This window comes from Podarcis vaucheri, assembly GCF_965113315.1.
Source record: "Podarcis vaucheri genome assembly, chromosome: 10".
Taxonomy (NCBI): Eukaryota; Metazoa; Chordata; class Lepidosauria; order Squamata; family Lacertidae; genus Podarcis; species Podarcis vaucheri.
The window spans coordinates 20051866-20070883 of record NC_138748.1 but is presented as its reverse complement, the minus strand read 5'-3'; the positions used below and the strand labels follow the sequence as shown (position 1 = coordinate 20070883).

The window sequence follows — 19018 nt, the reverse complement described above, 5'->3', positions numbered from 1 at the left end:
GATGTTATAGCTACTACAACCCTTAAAATCTTGTGTTTGTTTGTTTGTTTGTTTGTTTGTTTGTTTGTTTGTTTGTTTGTTTTGGACATCAACCAATTTACAGTCAAATCCATCTCTGATTTTTTTCTAGCTTAATTTCACTTGCCTCATTCTGTGGTCCAGATAAACAATATTTCATATGCCAATTTTGTAGTGTTTGTGTTTTGTTTGTTAGCCTGGCTTTCGGGATTTGTTGGAATGTAGCTTGAGATGGGATTTCCAAGGAGCAGCTGAAAACTGCAATGTCACAATTGCAGGAGGAGCTGAGAATTTGAAAGAGGAGCTGAAAATTGCAATGTCATCAATGCAGACAAATAGCATCAACCATCCCCTTTCTTAAATCATGAACCAACCCTTGCAATGTACATGATCAAAAATAAAACAGAATAAAACCTGACCAACAAACCCTGATGACCGTCCAAAGTATGTTTAGCTCAGTCTGTCATTTCATTTCCATCTTGAGTTGTTTACAAATACTCCTTGGGCAGGATGAAAAGTTGGCGACATTAATAATGCTCATATGCCAGCAATTTTGGTCACATTTAATTGCAATTTTATCTCTCACTTTCCTGGTACTAATCCTTGCATAGTTCCCATATATGTTGACATGTTCTTCCTAGAACTAGAAATTTGAGATGGTTTTGGGGGGGAGGGGATGGGGGCTTAATAAAATCCGAAGTGCTACAGCTACACTCATAAACACTTCAATAACATTCATTCACTGATCCACAAATGGCATGGAATATCTGTTCTGTGCCTGCCTGCACAAGCCTTTCCACTTCTCCCTTACTTGTAATAAACCCCAGTGCAGGTACTTTCAAAGGTTATTGTGAAACCCAGGGATTCCATAGAATTAAGGGACAAAGTTGTGTTGACTTGGAATGCTGGGAAGTGGAAACAGGTGGATTTGAGGTTTACACTGTGGGATGAGTGTTTTCTCACGCGTGGTACACCCATAAAAGGAGTGTCTGTGCCACACTGTTTTTCACTCCGTGCTATTTTTCTCGAAAAAGAGGTGCCAGAACTCGCCACGAACGCCTCCCTTGTTCTCTTATAATGGAAATGGTGCTCACCTTTAGAGCTGCCAAAACAGTGTTTTGGTGAATTCCAGCTGAAAAGAAAGCCCTGCATCACAATAAATCTGTTGGGGTGTTTTCAGACCAAAGGGAGAGTTAATTTGAGATATCACATAAATTTTAGTTTACTTGGGGGGCTGTACAATAATTTCAGGTAGTTTTTTAAAAAAAATTATCTGGAGGAAATCTGAACCTTGCCTGGTGCTACCAATCAGAGAAGCCCATATGGGGAATTTTCTTGAGGCTAAGACATGCACTGACACCATGAAGTCTTATTCTTCCACCATTACAGTGGGATCTCGGGTTACATACACTTCAGGTTACATACGCTTCAGGTTACAGGCTCCGCTAACCCAGAAATATTACCTCGGGTTAAGAACTTTGCTTCAGGATGAGAACAGAAATCGTGCAGCAGCAGCAGGAGGCCCCATTAGCTAAAGTGGTGCTTCAGGTTAAGAACAGTTTCAGGTTAAGAACAGACCTCCGGAACAAATTAAGTTCTTAACCTGAGGTACCACTGTATTGTAAACCCAGTATATCTGGATAATAGAGCTTAGCTGAATGTCTGCCCCTTTAAAGGCACACCCAACCTTTTAGGTTGGAAGAAGCCCAAGGGTGCCTCAGTAAGCAGAGGCAATAGGAAAAATAACAAGTGGGATTACTAGTTCATAATAAACATAGTTTATGTATGTGTATTGATGCTTCTTTCCTGGAGTGACAATTAACACAAACCATTTTTTCAGACCAATTCCTAGCTGAAAGCAGGATCATGTAGATTAGTTGATTGTGGGAGTAATTTAAATCCAAGAAGCTCGATTACACTTTTTCCACTGTTGACCTTTAATTACTTAATTAAGAGTAGTTCTTCTGTCTTCAGAGAGGGAAATGTTTGCCATAATCACATTTTCCTTAGATGGCTCCTGCTGTTGTTAATACACAAAACAAACATAGGAGGAAAAAACATGTTATGGTAATATTTGTATCCAATGTTCCTAATAAACACTGTGCAGGTTACCTGGACTCTGCCCCTTGCAGCCATATAAAATAAGAATAATCCTTTGTTGCAAAAAAAAAAAAGTGAATTGTAGCATTAATGAGACCTTGGAGGTTTCTTTGTTGCCAATGTCCTTCTGCTTCTTTGCTGCTGCAGCTTCCTATTTTACCTGTACTTTGCCAGAAGACCCCAGGGCAGTTTTTAAAATAGACACAGAGAACATTGTTACTAAAAATCACAGTGCTCAAGATAAAAGATCTCATACAACATAAAGCCCTAATCCTTCACTTAAACATGCATGGGTAACCTCTGGCTTCCTCCTCCATACCATCCTACTGAGATAATACAATAGATATCTGAGAAAATTCAATCTGTGTACTTTCTGCCGAGACTGTCAAAGGTGAACATCTCTCCCAAGAGGCCCAGACTTAAATCACCTCATAAACATCATCAAATAGCCATCTATTTGTGGGTATACGGCTCCCAAGAGAAACGGAGTACTTAGATATTAAAACACGTGGGCTGCTCGGCTTGCGACACTCTGTTGAGCTACGTTTCGTCTCAGGATACTGGCTCAAGTGCACCAGTGGTAAAAAAATGAAACCCTTGAGATTTGCAATGACAGCCATTTGATAATTGCATCCTTGCCAAGAAATGAGAGGGGTTGGTACAATATTGCGTGGGATGGCTTTTAAATTTAAGCTGATGTGGAAGGCTTCACTTCCACAGAGAGAAATGTGAAGATGGCCAGAATGAGGGGATGGCAGCATCGCTTCTCAAGCGGTGCTGATATCAATCCAGCCGAAGTTCCCCTCACCCATCCACACCTATTCTAACCAGTCCTATCCCCCACCATCCTTATCCATAGAAATCTGTAGGAATGGCAAATGACTAACTGCATTATGTGTCAGTGTAAGAATGAGTAACAGCAGCTTGCCTCATATTTAATACCTCTATAGCAGAAAAGATTAACCTTATCTATTGTCTTGCTTCCCCATTTCCCTGAGTGGTGAGAAGTTTCAAGAACAGCACTACTTGGGTTTGGCTTGTTTGGGGATAACATTTTGCAATATTTTCAAACAAATATTATGCAAAGCACAGCATAGGCAGAACCGGAGGAAAGCAGTGTGCAACACCTACTAGGCAGTAAATCCATTGTTTCACAACAGATCCTACACTGGCACTGCATACAAATGTGTTTGCAGTCTTTAGATCACTTTTGCTCATAGCTCTCTTGCTCTCTGTGTGTGTTTGTCTGTGTTTCTGTCTGTGTTTTGGCTGCCATGTCATGAGCACTGTATTAAAGATACTTGTAAACGGCTATGAAAGCTGCCAAGAGGATTCCCTAATCATCACATTTGGGGGTTAAATTTTATGTACGAAAGCTAGTTCCCAGGCTATTTATTAACAACTGCATTTTGGGAGCAAATGTATTTGAGAAGGCAGAAAGTACGGGGAGGGGGTCCCCCTGTTCACACAAGACCTTGAGCCAGGCAGTTTACTTTTGGAAACAGTAAAGCATACCAAATTAATATAAACCTATTAATGTCAATATAAAGACCTGTGATGGTTACAATGTGGTAACTGAAACTCAGTGGGACTTCCTTGTTTGCATTACATCTGCCAGTGCTTGCTTAAACAGGTTTTATGTGTGGAATGTGGATTTCAGGGACAATGCGTACAGAAGCAGTGGGTCTATATTAAAAATTAATCTAGAACATTAATAACTTTTGAGATCATATCATGATTTTTCTTTTGCATGACAAATATTTTATGGGGCTTTGGGACTGAGTTTGACATTACAATCCTCTGCACATTTCTTCAGAAGAAAGTGCTCAATGTGGTAATTGCAAATTCACACACAACTGGTAATGCAAGACTAGCTGCACGTGGCAGTCCTATTATTCCAACCTTATTCCTCGGTTTCTCATCTCTCACCAGAAGAGGAAAATAGCACCCCCTCATTCTAGCCTAGATCATAGAATCATAGAATTGAGTCATCTAGTCCAACCCCCCGCAAGGCAAGAATCTTTTTGCCCAATGTGGGGCTCAAACACACAGCCCTGAGATTAAAAGTCTCATGCTCTACCCACTGAGCTATTGCATGGTTTCCTTCACAATTTTCTGCTGGTGTAGTTATTCACTCTACTGTTCCCCTCCTGAGAACTGAGGCTGAAAGAATGGGAGTTGCTTAAAGTTGCGACTATGAGTCTATGGCACAAGACCCTTCATGAATCTGCAGTGCTGTGTGCTGTTAATTCCATTTACAGATAGGGAATTTGTGATGACAGAATAGAACTTTAGCAGGGACAGGCAGCGAATCCATGACAGAAAATAGTTTAATGCATCAGGACATCCAAAGGGGCAAGCAGTTCTAAAGTGGAAGAGTCAACCTCAGAAATGACTGGTATATACACACTGTGCTACCAAGGTACACATTGTTCCATAACTGGCTGCTTCCCAACCTGTTGCTCTTGAGCTCAATAAATACTGGAAGAAAAGTAGCTGTGACAATGGTTTTGTTTCTGGTGGGGAGGTTAGACCAAGTGGAGCAGAAGTAGATTTAGGAGAGGGTGGCCTGACCTGGGCGCCGAGCCATAAGGGTGCTTCAGCGGGCACTGCAACAGTGACGATCAACGGAGGGTTGGGGGTGCTGGAAATTACCACTGCACAGAGCACCACTGAAATTTTAAAGCCCAAAGTCTGCCACTGGGTGGAGAAGGGAGGAGCCGTAGTTTTACATGCAAAGAGAGTAGAAGGAAGTGTTATGTACGGAAGTTCTTACCCTGGGCCAGCAGAGGGATACTATAGATAGTTTTCACTCAGGTCCACATATGCAAATAAGGGATTGAAAGTGACGTTCAGTGATTGGATAGTTACAGAAAGTGGTTACTGTTGCGTTGTAGTGGAGCTCTATATAAGAAGGCTGGCTGAACCCTTCAGTTCAGTTCAGTTCAGTTCTGGCCTGTGAATACACAAGAGCTGTTTGAAGAATCGCTGTGTTGTCTGATATGTTCACCCACAACTTAACAGGAAGGAAATTGGCTTTGGTACTGTGCAACTTCCCCCACTTCGTCGTTGGCGATCACTTGTAGCTGAGTAAGATTGTCTTCCATAAACACGGTTTTAACAGTGAGTCTGTAAGTGACTGTGGAGGCCAATTCTGGGTCCACAGGTCCTTCCACACTCCATCCACGGCTGCCTGTAGCATTTTTAAGTCATAGGGACTAATGGCAACCAGTGATCTCCAGGTAGCCACCGCTTCTCCAGATGTGCACATGCAGCCAAAGTTGTGTGCCCCACTGAAAAGAAAAAAGGCAAGGCCCCTTCACTGAGTAGAAAAGAGTTTCAGTAGATGCAGCTTGCCTTCTGCACAACTATTCCAAGAGAAGGAACTCTGACTTCTTCCTTTCATGTGGCTACTCTAAACCCCAAGGCCACATGCCATTCTGAACTGAGCATAGGAGCCAACTCCGAGGGGCCGTGGTTCCTCCCCCATTAAACATTTGAGGGGGCAGCCCCAAAGTTAATGGGCATTGCCATTCAAATGGTGCGGGTGCCTCCCTGTCATGTGATCAGTGATGCAGGGTGGGGCTTGCTTGCCCCCCTCCAAAATATGTTATTCAGGTTGGCACCCCTGTGGAGCAGCGAGGGTTTTGTCACTTATTGCTTTAATACGTGAAATGCACACAGCGAGCCCCAGACAATGAAAGGCTTGTTAACAATTGAAGCGCTTCTCCGCGCGCTGACGGGAGCTCCTGGGAAACGGCTTTCGTCCTTCCCCTCGGCGGGCCTGCTGGAAGCCCCGCGTTTCCTCCCGAAGCCCTCCTTCCTCTCCTGGTTTGAGGAGGAAAGGCTCGGGGAGGAAACCACCTGAGGCCTGGCTGGTGTGCTTGGGGGGGGGGCTGAGGTGAAGGCGCGGGGCGGAATTGGCGGGAACGGGCCCTGAGGCGCGTCGAGCTGCTCTGCCTCCCCGCGCGCCGAGAGAAAGAACTCGCCCCACGTTGTAGCGTAGTCGCTCCTGAGCCAGCGAGGCGCGCTTTGCCTTTCTGTGGCAGCGAGCGCCCGCCCGCCCGCCCCGCTCGGGCTCCACTGGTGAGTCAGCGGCAGGTCAGGAGTCTCGCGCGGGAAGGGAGGGGCGCGAGAGGCAGTGGCGGCGCGGATTTGCCGCTGGGAGCCGCCACCAGAGCGAGCGAGCGAGCGAGCGAGAGGGAGGGAGGCTCGGGCGAGCCCCGTCGGCGAGCGCCAGAGGTTGACTTGGAGGCAGCGCCGGCGGCGTCGCCGCCCTCTCATTTCCCTCCAGGTGGCTGAGGGAAGAGAAAGGAAAAGGGACGCTCGGCGGGGCGGCTCCTGGTGCGCTCGCTGGGACCCGTCGGTGGCGGCATCCAGATGTGAGGCAACAGCTGCGCCCTCCCCGCCTTCCGCGAGCAAGGTACGGCCAAAACTACAGGAGAGCCCCGCAGGTTGCAGCGGGGAAGGGGGGGGGAGAGAACGGCGGCTGCGTCGGAGCGGGGACCAGTGGCGTAGCGTGGGGGGGTGCAGGGGGGGCCGGCCGCACCGGGCGCAACATCTGGGGGTTAGGGTTAGGGGGCGCAAATCCACGGGTTAGGGTGCGCAAATTACTTGCCTTGCCCCGGGTGCTGACAACCCACGCTACGCCACTGGCGGGGACCCTTGCTTCGGAGCGTGGCACAGCCCGACCCCGGACGCCTTTTCTTCAGGACCAGGTCCCGCTCCGTCGTAAGCGTTGTGTTTTGAGCGCGCTTTGGGCAGCAGGTCCGATCCTGTCTCGCTCCAATCGGGGATTGATTTCGGACCAGGGAGTGATTGGTATGGTTCAGTCTGGGCGCCTGGGAAAGTCCTGAGAGGTTGGCGCAGATGCGGACGGGCTTTCCTTGCCCCCACCCCCGCCATGAATCTGGATCCTAGGAGCCAACTCCTAGGGGTCGAGGTCTCTTCCCCACCTAAAATATTTGAGGGGGCGCCTCCCCCCAAAGTTGACAGGCATCGCCATTCCAATGATGCGCGTGCACTAGATCATGTGATCGATTATGTGGGGCGTTGCTCACCTTCCCCCCTCAATATTTTATTCAAGTTGGCACCCCTGATCCGGATTGAGGAGCCTTCCAGCCTCTCTCCTCCCCACCGCAAAGGATGTGACATTTCAGGGGGGAGGCTTGCTTGGCGCCTCGTTTTGCAGCTCAGCCCCACGGATCTCTTACTCGGGAGGAAATCCCGTTTAACTTTACCACGAGGCTGATTCTCAGGTAAGTAAAAGAAGGGTATATATAGGATCAGCCTGGGAGGCATTCCAGCGGATTCGAGTTGTGACGGCGGCGCGATTTAAGGCGATTGCACTTCCTCGTAGCGATCGCTGATCCGGAGTAAGCGGTGGCTGGCGAGTGGCTGCTTGATAATAATCGTCGAGGAAATGAGTAGCTGGAATGTTTCTTTGGCTGCCGCTGCGCTTGGAGATCAGCCTGGACTTGACAGGGCTCAGCCCCCCAGACCTCATTCCGAGAGCATGTGCAGGGAAAGAGATGAGAAGGCTTTGAAGCATGTGCAAGGTGCTTTGCCTCTTCGCCGAGGAAGCGCAGCCGGCAGGAGTGCCAACTTGAATTTTAAAAAATCGAGGGGGGGAGGGGAAGCCCCGCCCCACATTATCGATCACATGGTGCAGAGCACACACACTATTTACATACCAATGCCTATCAGCTTTGGGGGGCCCGCCCCCCTCAAATATCTTATGGGGAGCGGGGCAAAGGTCCCTAGGCGGTGACTCCTCTGGCAGCCAGCTTAGGTGCATTTGAGATGGTCAGAAGCGCCACGTGATATGCAGGTAGGGGTTTTCCTCCCCAAATGACCCGGTCTGCACCCGTGGGACTTGCATTTGCCTCCTCGCAAGGGATTCATGGTTTAGTCCCCCTCGCGTATGGGATTTAGGGGGGAAGAGCTTCCAACAAGCACCTATTTCTTAAAATCGATAAATGCTATCGCTGTTGCTTGGATCTTGGGCTTCGCTCAGGATGGCCTGAGATCTATTCGGGTCTGGTGCGGTGATTTGATTCCTAGTTGGGCTGGAGCGCAAGGGAATCTGCGCTTTCTAGAGAGAGAGTGGGTGGGTGGGAAGAACTGCTGAGCTCACTGGAAGGAGCCGAGAGTAAGCCAAGACCTTTCCTCGCTGCGAGGTGATTGAAAGGAGATCCTGGATGATTCAGGGGTGACTCGTTCCTTAAAAGGGGGGAGGGCAGAAAGAAGCGAAGTGCCTGGAGGAGGCAGCTTGCAACGCGGCTTGCTTACAAAGAAGTTTTTGAGCCACCCGCAATCTGACTCAGAGCAGAGGCGCTGGATAAGGAAGCGCAGGGAGAGTCCTCGAGGCAAGGTGAAGAAGGAGAGGCTCGCTTCCCTGCACGCCTGTTCCGGCAGCCTTGCCCGGAGGGAGCGATTTCTTCAGCCTGACTACAGGTGGATAATGCATCTGTTCACAGCCCGCCTAACTACCGAAGTTCCTCACTTCACCCTGAACTTGTAACTGGCGGTAAGCGGGCTGTCCTGCTGTGAATGGGGCCAGCGGTGGTGGCTGGTTGAGCCTGGTAGGGCAAGCCCAATAGCAAGTGGAGCCAGAATCAGTTGGTTGAGCATGAGGCTGTTAATCTCCGGGTTGTGGGTTCGAGCCCCAAGTTGGGCAAAAAGATGCCTGCATTGCAAGGGGTTTGACCTTGTAGCCCCTTCAAAATCTTTGGGTCTAATCTTGTCCCCATCCTCCCCGTTGCTGACTTCTACAAGGGCAATGCTGTGGCTAAGGAGGAGGAAGTTTGTTGGGTGGTGCCAACTCCTGGACTGGTTGCAAGTAAGTAAGGAAGCAGGCAGGTGGGGGGGCACCACCCGTCGCTGGTGGTAGGTATAATGCCAGCAGTGGATTGGTTTGAAAGCAAATAAATCACCCTTTCTTCGAAGGGATTTATTCCTTTCCCCCACCCCACCCCCATTTTTGGTATTTGCACTGGGAGGCTTAATGGGAGCCAGTTTGACTGTTATAATTTTGAGGAAGCATGACCTGCCCATGGGACTCTGAATCAAAAAGTGCAGATAACAAAAAAAAAAATAATAAAAAATCCCGTGGGTCTATTTTGGAATAGTATGTTGCCTGAGATGTGGCTTGCAGCCATCATTTTTGCATTTCCAAACTATCTTAATCAAAGTTACTTTTTAAGTGATGACCCGAAATACTTATGCAAAGAAACTTGGGACACAGGCAATGGCGTGGCAAGAAATACTATATGAATGCATTGCATCCCGTTCTCTTGTGGGTTCCATTCTTTTGAGGGTGGGCTTCTTGTTATAATACATGTTGCAATGTGTGCATGCACACTTGTTTTTATGGTCCAAAAAGACAATATTAGCCAAGACTATGTCATTTACATCACATATTAAAGCATGCTACTGGAATTCATCATTGGGTTCCAGATGTTGTTGAAATGCAACTCTGATCAGCCCCAGCCAGCATGACCAATATTATTTATTTATTCATTCATCCATTACCCACCCTAAGGTCTCAATGGTTGGGGTTTATAGCAGTTGTAGTCCAGCAACATCTAAAGGGATATATCCCTCTGGTGTAAACGTAAAGTGATCCATTAATAACTTATAGTGCAAGCCTATACATTTCCACTCAGAAGTAAGCCCCATTGAGTTCAATAGTATCAGCAAAGTGTCCTTAGAGCTGCAGCCTTAAATTAAAGATGCTATACTACGTTGGCTAGTAGAGTAGTGTTACAAAGACATTTTTAAAGAGTAAGACTTAGGTTTATAATCTGTACTAATCAAAAGAGATCAAGGAAATAATAGTAGTTGCATAGTCAAATACTTTAGACCCTTAATACAGTGGTGCCTCACAAGACGAAATTAATCCGTTCTGCGAGTCTCTTCGTCTTGCGGTTTTTTCGTCTTGCGAAGCATGGCTATTAGGGCTTAGCGGCTATTAACAGCTTAGCGGCTTTAAGAAAAAGGAAACAAACTCACAAGAACTCGTCTTGCGGAACGACTCAAAAAACGGAAAACTCTTTCGTCTTGCGCGTTTTTTGTCTTGCGAGGCATCCGTCTTGCGAGGTACCACTGTATTTTTTTGGGAGGGGGGAGTTAAGTTCTGTTGAAATCAGTGCTTCCAATCAGTGCTAATAAATGTGTTAGAACTATACATCTGGGCATAGTGGGGGCAGGTGGGAACACAAAATACTGCTCAATTCAAAGTTTAGAAGTGACCAAATTGTTTGCGTACAGCTGTTTGTAATGAATCTGGATATTGCACACTGCTTGTGCATCATGTGACTTGAGTTGATGCTTTGTGATCCCAGTGTGTGAAGGTGGATGGTATGCATGGTTTATGTATAGCATGCTTCAGCAGGTATGTGCAAGTGGTTGCCCGGCCTCCCCTCGTTCTAGTAAACTGATAGGGTGACATATTTTGAGTAATTTTGCAAGAGAAGCTAAGAAAGGGATAAGGAAGCTATGACTCTCAATAGGTTGTTGGACTCAAGCTCCCATCATCTCATTCCTGACCATTGGAGTCCAGCAACATAAGGAGTGCCCCAGGGTCTCCATCCTTGATAGTACGGAGCTGTGCTTCTGGTGTAGAAGTGTGTTTTCTACAAATTTAGTACAGTGGTACCTTGGGTTACATACGCTTCAGGTTACAGACTCTGTTAACCCAGAAATAGTGCTTCAGGTTAAGAACTTTGCTTCAGGATGAAAACAGAAATCGTGCTCCAGCGGCCCCATTAGCTAAAGTGGTGCTTCAGGTTAAGAACAGTCTCAGGTTAAGAATGGACCTCCAGAACGAATTAAGTACTTAACCTGAGGTACCACTGTCCTGGAGTTTGTTTTTGCGGTGTGAACTTTGCTGATGAGGATTACATTAATGGCTCCAGTAGAATGGGTCACGGGTGGTGTCTTGAATTAACCCCTCCAGATAAGAAAGAGATAGCTTGCCCTGGATCTTGTGACAGACTTGGGGCTTCATAGTTAGCCACCCTGGACCAGAGGGGTTCCCAAACTGGAGGCCTCCAGATGCAGCGGCATAGCTAGCTGCTCAGGTGCCCCAGGGCGGCACTCATGCCCATTTTGGGCAGCAACCCCTTCTGATGCTATCATAACTAGTCTTGGTGCAGAAAGATGGGGAATCTTTTGATATTGCTACATGCACTGTAGATGGAGCAAAGTCATGTTGCAGCATGAGTGCCAAAAATGGAGCAGCCTTAGCTAAACCACTCTTCACCTTCACCCTTCTTTTGAGCTATTCCATCCTACACAGCATGCAATGTGGTGGCATTTTTTTTTTAAAAAAAGTGTTGCCCTATATTTCTTTAACACTATTACAGATTTAATAATGTAAAACATGCCGGCAATAATATAGCTCTTTTGAAGCTTTGAAAATACTATGTATTACTGTCACAACACTGAAGTTTGTTTTAAATAGATCGGAGATCATTGACTGCATTGTCACCATGCAGTGTAAATTGTATTCTAGTCACCACTTGGTGCGGATCTACGTAAGGACTTGGTGGCCTGAATGTTCAACAAGTAGTTGGCTCTCTGCTCACCAGGCATTCAGCAAGACAACAGAGCAAAGAATTCACTGTGCTAAATAATTCAATTCCTTACAATGGACTGCTAATACTGGATCATATGGGGGAATTAAAAGCACCTTCACGGTTAATGTCACCTGTATATATTCTGTAGAGCTTGAGGGATGTGGGATTCCTTTATATCTCACCATGCTTTTTTTTATAAATCACATTTAAAATTGCTTCTGATTCCACTCTTGTAAAATTATCTACCATTTAATCTTTATCTATGAGGTTAGCACAGCATTCATTTGTACCTTGGTGGGCTGATTACTACCATCGCTGGTGAGGATTTGGGGGGAGGACATGTTGGGGGTGACAGGGGTGAGATGGCTTTGTAGCTGGGTCTTTATATGAGAATACTAGCAGAAGAGCAGGTTGGAAAACTGTAAACCCCATTAGATCAGGCTCATGAAGCCTGCAATTCTTGCTTACTAGGAACGATGCCCCATTTAGCATAGCAAAACTTATTTGCAAGTACACTTGCCTAGGATACTTGGCTAGGATTGTTCTCTTAGTGTCCCATGATCGTTTATAATATGCCTTTGACAAGAGGATGACACAACTCTTTATCAAAGAGAAAATTAGGAGAGGTGTTGTATCTAACATTGCATTAAATTCAATGACATACTGACAACTGCATTTCATCGCAGTTGTTTCCATAAATCTGACAGACTGCCAGAAGACTTGTTGAGTTGCATCTTTTGGCCCTAAAGAGCTAAGATGTGCAGTTATGCTCCTATTGTTCTCTTTTCAGCTTTGAGAAGGAACATTTTGGAGGCCAGTAGCGAGTTTTTGCCGTTTATTTACCGGCTTGGGTTTGAAAGCTTGCTTCTCTTAGACTAGTCAACGAGTGCCTAATTACTTACCTGGGTTATTTGTCCGGTGTGACTAGTTTTAAAGGAGGGTGCATTTGAGCAATCGGGAGGGTGACGGACCCAGTTCCCACTCATTCCCAAGCCATGGTAACCTCTCTGTATAACTCTCTAGGTGGTACTTGACAAGGAGGTTGGGCTTGCCTCAGAATCTCCTGTTATTGATTCCCACTGTACATAATTCATGTCTGCAACAATCTTGTGTATCATCTTGTTTCTACTGTAAACAGAGAGAAGAATCAGAACACAGTTCATGCCTTTTGTAATTAATTTCATTCTGGCACTAGTGGATGCAAATGACAAACTGAATCCAGGCACTCACCTACCTGTCAGAGGTGAATGGCCCAGACACAAGGAAATTTGCTGATCACTGAGGATTTGGTTCCATAAGCACAATCTGCCCTTTGATGCTATCTTTAGGTGGGCATTTTGACCAGGTTCACCTGGTTCTAACTAGTGTCTCTACCTCAAGATTTGGCAACCATAATCCATGCTCTACTTGATAATTTTAATGTTTGTGTAAGGCAGACACCCCCAAACTCGGTCCTCCAGATGTTTTGGGACTACAGTTCCCATCATCCCTGACCGCTGGTCCTGTTATCTAGGGATGATGGGAGTTGTAGTCCCAAAACATCTGGAGGGCCAAGTTTGGGGATGCCTGATGTAAGGCTTCCCTTGGAAAGTACAGTGGTATCTTGGGTTACAGACGCTTCAGGTTACAGACTCCACTAACACAGAAATAGTACCTAGGGTTAAGAACAGTTTCAGGTTAAGAATGGACCTTCAGAATGAATTAAGTTCTTAACCCGAGGTACCACTGTATTCAGAAGCTGCAGCTAGTACTGCATATGGATCCCCATGTTTTTGACTTGGGAGAACCACAGTTATCTTACAAGTGCTGCACAGTCTTCCTATTGGCTTCTTCTGGGCACATTTCAAAGTGATAATGCTTCACTCTTTAAATCCAGATGTTTCTTAACTACAGCTGGCCGCTAACCATACTTGCTTGGGCTGATGGGAGTTGCAGTTCAGCAACATCTGGAGGGCCAAAGATTCCCTAAAAGGTAAAGGGACCCCTGACCATTAGGTCCAGTTGTGACCAACTCTGGGGTTGTGGTGCTCATCTCACTTTATTGGCCGAGGGAGCCGGCGTTTGTCCGCAGACAGCTTCCGGGTCATGTGGCCAGCATGACTAAGCCGCTTCTGGCAAACCAAAGCAGCACACGGAAACGCCGTTTACCTTCCCGCCTGAGCGGTACCTATTTATCTACTTGCAGTTTGACGTGCTTTCAAACTGCCCTACTTCTGCCTTAAAACCTTCTGTTTGGCTCCAGTGTACCATGGGGAATAGCTCTTGCTTTATAATTGGCACTGTGGCTAGTCCTTTTCTGTATCCATTGTAATGCAAGATGCATCATCTTTGAGCTTAAGAGCAGGACCTTTCTGACAGTATCATCAGGAGAGTATCTATTCCTAGGGATATCTGGGCAGGCAGAACTTTAGACATGTTTCATAAATGGCTGGAAAAAAGGACATTTTAGGAGGGTATTTGGTCACCCTTCAGTTCTGTGAAATAAGCTATGTATATATTAATTTGCACATTGTGGGACCACTTTGGTTTTAACAAGAAAACAAAAATTGTAGTATTGTGTCAACTCTATGTAGTGTGTGTTCATACTCTGCAAATAAGAATAACCTCTCATTCAAAGTGAGGCTTTCCATTGTGTCTGGATCTTTCTCCTAAACAGCACTAGGTTTTTCCCCCCTTTCCATTGGCAATTATTTTAAAAGTATTTATAATTCATACATAACAGCTGACACAAGCATGTTAGCAGAAACGCTTTTAAAATCAATTTCTTCACCCAGGGGAAATGTTGTGTAGATGACACTTTAAAGACAAGAATAATTAAGTGACCTTTCTCTTACACCCCCTCCCCCACACCAATTTAAGCACAAATCTGGTCTCCTCTGAGCTCTTTGAAATTCCAAGAACATTCATTACTATGGGAATCTTTAACCTTCTTGTGTGTTGTTTCATATACCTTTTAGGAAATCAAATCAGCATTACAATCTAATTTCCACAGTCATCCCAACACAGAGCATTGTGCTAACTTGTTCCTTTCAGTGTTAACAAATCTTTGGAATTGTCATGCTATTTGCCTCCAGGAAGGCAGTGTGTTATATAGGGTAATGATTATTGTAGGACCAAATTTCTATGGTCCACGTGAAATTAATTGGGTGTGGGATATAGTCACAGAAGGACTGGATTTCTTTCATTGGGTTGTCCATTTGACTATGCTGGTGGTCGCAAAAAAAAAGTGAGCTAAAGTATGGAATGGAGCAAGTGGTATTATGATAGTTCAGTTGTTTAGAGCGTGGTGCTACTAACGCTAAGGTTGTAGGTTTGATCCCCGAATGGGACAGCTTCCTATTCAGGTTGGACAAGATGATCCTCAGGGTCTATGATACTATGATATTTATATGTCACCAGTGTCAAAGCTTAGCTTTTTCTTTTCATGTTTTAAAGAAATGAGAAGTATTCTGGAGAGGTAATGTTAAGATATTGATATCTACATTTTAAAGTAGTGTATAACTGGCCACAGGGTTACAAATTACTTCTGTGTAAATATATGTTCTACTACCACAAGTCTTCTTCAACAAAGAGCTCATTGTGGAATGGCCTGCTGATGTCCTGTACTTTGAATCACCGTTTGTGTTATTCCGAAGTCAGTCTTGTATCCTGTGTGCTAATGAATGCGATCTAAGGATACAATCTATAGGAATGTGTCTAAGCAGTTTCTTATTGATAGTGGTGGTACTGTCCCTATTTTGGGGCAAGTAGCAGGGAAAGTTGCCACCACCCACATGGATTTCCCAGGAGACCTCCTCAGCATATTCTTGCTATAGAAAAGGGGTTATATCCATAGCTGTCAACTTACAGATTTGAAAATAAGGGACCAGCAGCCTCGAAAATAAGGGATCAGCAGCCAAAATAAGGGATTTTCCGGGCACAGGTATGTTCAACTTCTGAGCCCCTCTGAGCCAAAGGCAGAAAGCCCAGCCAGCAGCCAAATGAAGGCTCGTCAATAAGGGACAGCAGCAGGACATGGCACTGGGATAAGGGACTTTCCCACCAAATAAGGGACACTTGACATCTATGGTTATATCAATGCCTGAAGAACTACCAGTCTTCTCTAATAGGATGGATAGAAGAATGACTCAAAGCAGGGAAATGTCATGGAATGGTGGGTCATGCAAGAGTTAGAGAAGTCTTCCCCAAACTACTGTTTTCCAGTTGTCTGATCCAAAACATTTTGGAGGGCACTCAATAGGCTGAGTTAGAGTGATCGTGGAGAATGAGACATAAGAAAGGGAGTAAAGAGCTAATTTTTATTTTTAAGGCAATCATTTCTTCTAGTTCAGGATATTAAAGCTATTTTTTTATTTACCAAATGGATACTTTTTCCAGCTCTGCTATCAATGACAATATTTACTGGTATTTAAATTATGGTGTTCAAGATTCTGGATTAGGAGATCTCTCCATCTCTGCTGACTTTGAATTATGCACTTGAGTAAAGATCATCCTGCTCTCTGTGGATCAGTATATGTTGGTAGCAGACTGCTTTAAGGAATGTTAAGGAAAGTCTGAACTTGGTGGGCCTATTGAACATTTTAGCCAGTGACCTCTAAGGAGACAGGACCCTGGAACCTTGCATCCTGAAATTTGGCTGTAATACCAACTAGGAGTGTGAAATATGTTTTTCCAGCTTTGGCTTGTACCCTTGGCTGTGAAAGTCCTAGAAAATTGTTCTTCCCATGCAAATCTGTAATATAAATATGTTTTGTGTGTTTATGCTTATTGAATTTTAGCTCTCACAAAGCACAAAAAATGTGAAGAAGTGTTCTTTTTAATTTTCACAATTTTCATATTGTATATTAGTCCCACCAACATTTCTATGGTTGCTTTATACTTCTTTGCACTGTCTTTTCTTTCTCCTCATTAAAGTTTCACCTTATATGCACCAAACTTTTGTGTTCGTCCCGTGTTCACCCTTTACATGAATATTAACCCCATTTAAGCAGCACAAAGTGCCCCAGAAACATTTTTCTTTCAGATAAGTTGATCTAGACCTATAAATTTTAAGAATTAAGCTTAGCAACTAGATATGTGACATTTATTGAAATTCATTCTTTGCCATTGAGCTCATTGCTTTTAAAAATATTGAGAATAGTACGGAATTGCAAATGCAATTTGATTAAATCTGCAGTTGTTACTCTTTGCCTTCTGAAAATTGATTTCCCTCCCCTGAGCTCCAGTTGACTGCTGATTAAGAGCTCTGCACTGAGTTGAATAGGTTACATTTGTTTGTTTTCCCCCCTTTGTGCAAGTTTTAACTGGCCATGAAATGCAATGAAAACCTTAATATAATCCTGCCTCTGCTGTAATGTGTAAGTTTACTTAGAAATAGCTGTTTTGTGTCTGAAAACTGGATGACACATCTTTATGTTCCATTGTAGGAAGACAAATACCTTCTTATTGTAGATGTTTCCTGTTTTTGTGTGTGTGCTGTGGCTGAACAAGCCTTCCTTCCCATGTGGACTTTTGTTAAAATTCCTTAATCTCAAAATGGTTAAATTGAATATTTAGCTGCCACATGCAGCATGGCATGTTCTGGCAAAGGGGAGCCTGGCTGACATTACATATTAGATCCATGTCTTGGAGTCTCGTGGCTTCTCTTTAACTCTGGATCTGTGGCTTGCTGAGTCTCACAGTGAAGTTTCCCTTGTGTGTTCATATGAATTCCTAGTTCCTACATCTCTTCCTGCCACACACCCTTTATTTTGGACAATCTGCCTACTCACTCTTCTCTGCACTGCTTAGTGAATCTAAAAACCTCAAATCCTAGCATGGCAAGAGTCACTCCACCATAAGTGGCATCCAGCCAGGGGTTTACTTTGTTCTTTCCATTCTCCTCCATGACATCAGGGCCTTCAGGCAAGCAGAGTGGCCACAGGAAGGGAGATGCAAGTCATCTGGTCCAGGGCTCCCTCAAACCTGGCAGCACCTCTGGCCACAGTGCAGTGTGATGTCATGATTCCTCAGCTTGGGGCACATTTGAAAATAAATCCCATTGGTTATGATAGAACTTAAGTTAGGTATACTTAGAATTGTACCCCAAGAGCTGACCTACCTGGAGACAAACCCTGTGATAGCTGGGGTTTTTAGGGGGTGGGAGATGTGTACACAGTTATGTTTGAAGGGTAGCTAATGAATTTAGTGTGCTGCAAGTGCAAAGACTGGACAGCCAATACTGCTGTTTGATCTTTGGCAATTGCTTGTGGCACAATTCAGGGACAACATACCGGTAAATGCTTTTTCTTTCACAGAAACAAATGTCACACATAAAACCAGCCCTGATATTTATATTTGGAATTCCCATACTGTTAACAAAAAATGGAAGAATTTGCCCAAACAAGCCTTTGTCTTTGAATCATTTTCAAAACATTTTTCCGTAGAAGTCTTCAGGTATGTTGTAATTCAGAATATCCCCCCCGGAAGGTACATTCTGTCCTAAGGAAGGAGTTAAAATAAAATATCTAAGTGAGTAATTCTTAATCAGATGGGTATTCAAATCTAAGAAAGAGATTCAAAAGTGCTGGCAATTAACTGGATCTGTTTCCTGATCCCATTCATGTAACCTAGGCAAGAAAGAGAAGCTGATGAACTTGCTTTTAACATTTGATTTTATCCTTATTTTTAAGAAACGCTTTACATTCCGATTAAACAGCATTAAACAATCTTGAATAAATAAATAGCTGCCAAATTCACAATCAATTTTATGATTAAAAAGCAGAGGCTTGACAACCATATGTCAGGAGTGCTCTGATGGTGTTTCCTGCTTGGCAGGGGGTTGGACTCGATGGCCCTTGTGGTCTCTTCCAACTCTATGATTCTATGATTCTATGATTCTATGATTATTCACAACTGACCATTTCACATAACTATCAACTAACAACAAATAATGAGTTCACTTCTTGCTATCTTCTGGAATGTGTTTTTTGCCTTGTAGTGCTAGCTGCAGAAAATCTGGTGAGAAATTCTTGAGTAGGTCACTTGTTGTTCCTGATAAAATGCTGATAAAGATCTTCCAGCTGGTCTAGAATTTATTGGACCTTTGGCAAACCTGCAAAGCCCTGCCTGTTCACTGAAGTAATGTGTTCCCTTTGTTTAGGACTTTTAAAATTAAAAAAATATAAAATTATATAGACGCGTGGTAACATTTAGTAATGCTCTGAGATGATTTGCGGTTATTAGACATGTTAATATATTATACCCAAGATACTGGGTGTTTTAAAGTTGAGAAGCAATGGATTGTGTTCAGATTTTCTGCAGGCAGATGGCTTGTTCAG

At 44.4% G+C, this 19018-nt stretch overlaps 1 protein-coding gene across 2 annotated transcripts in view; it reads left to right on the top strand.

The window, feature by feature from the left end:
• The first annotated feature begins 6456 nt into the window (after nt 1-6456).
• Nucleotides 6457-19018, top strand: part of MET (MET proto-oncogene, receptor tyrosine kinase) — a 99247-nt gene continuing 86685 nt past the window's right edge. The window contains exon 1 of one of the 2 annotated variants that reach the window (XM_082239468.1): nt 6457-6541. Coding sequence is in view for 1 of the 2 variants with exons in the window: in XM_082239467.1 (XP_082095593.1) it covers nt 7943-7948 (6 nt within the window). In the remaining variant the exon portion in view is untranslated. Of the gene's footprint in view, nt 6542-7927; nt 7949-19018 lie in introns of those variants that run through there. The other variant, XM_082239467.1, reaches the window with a different exon arrangement.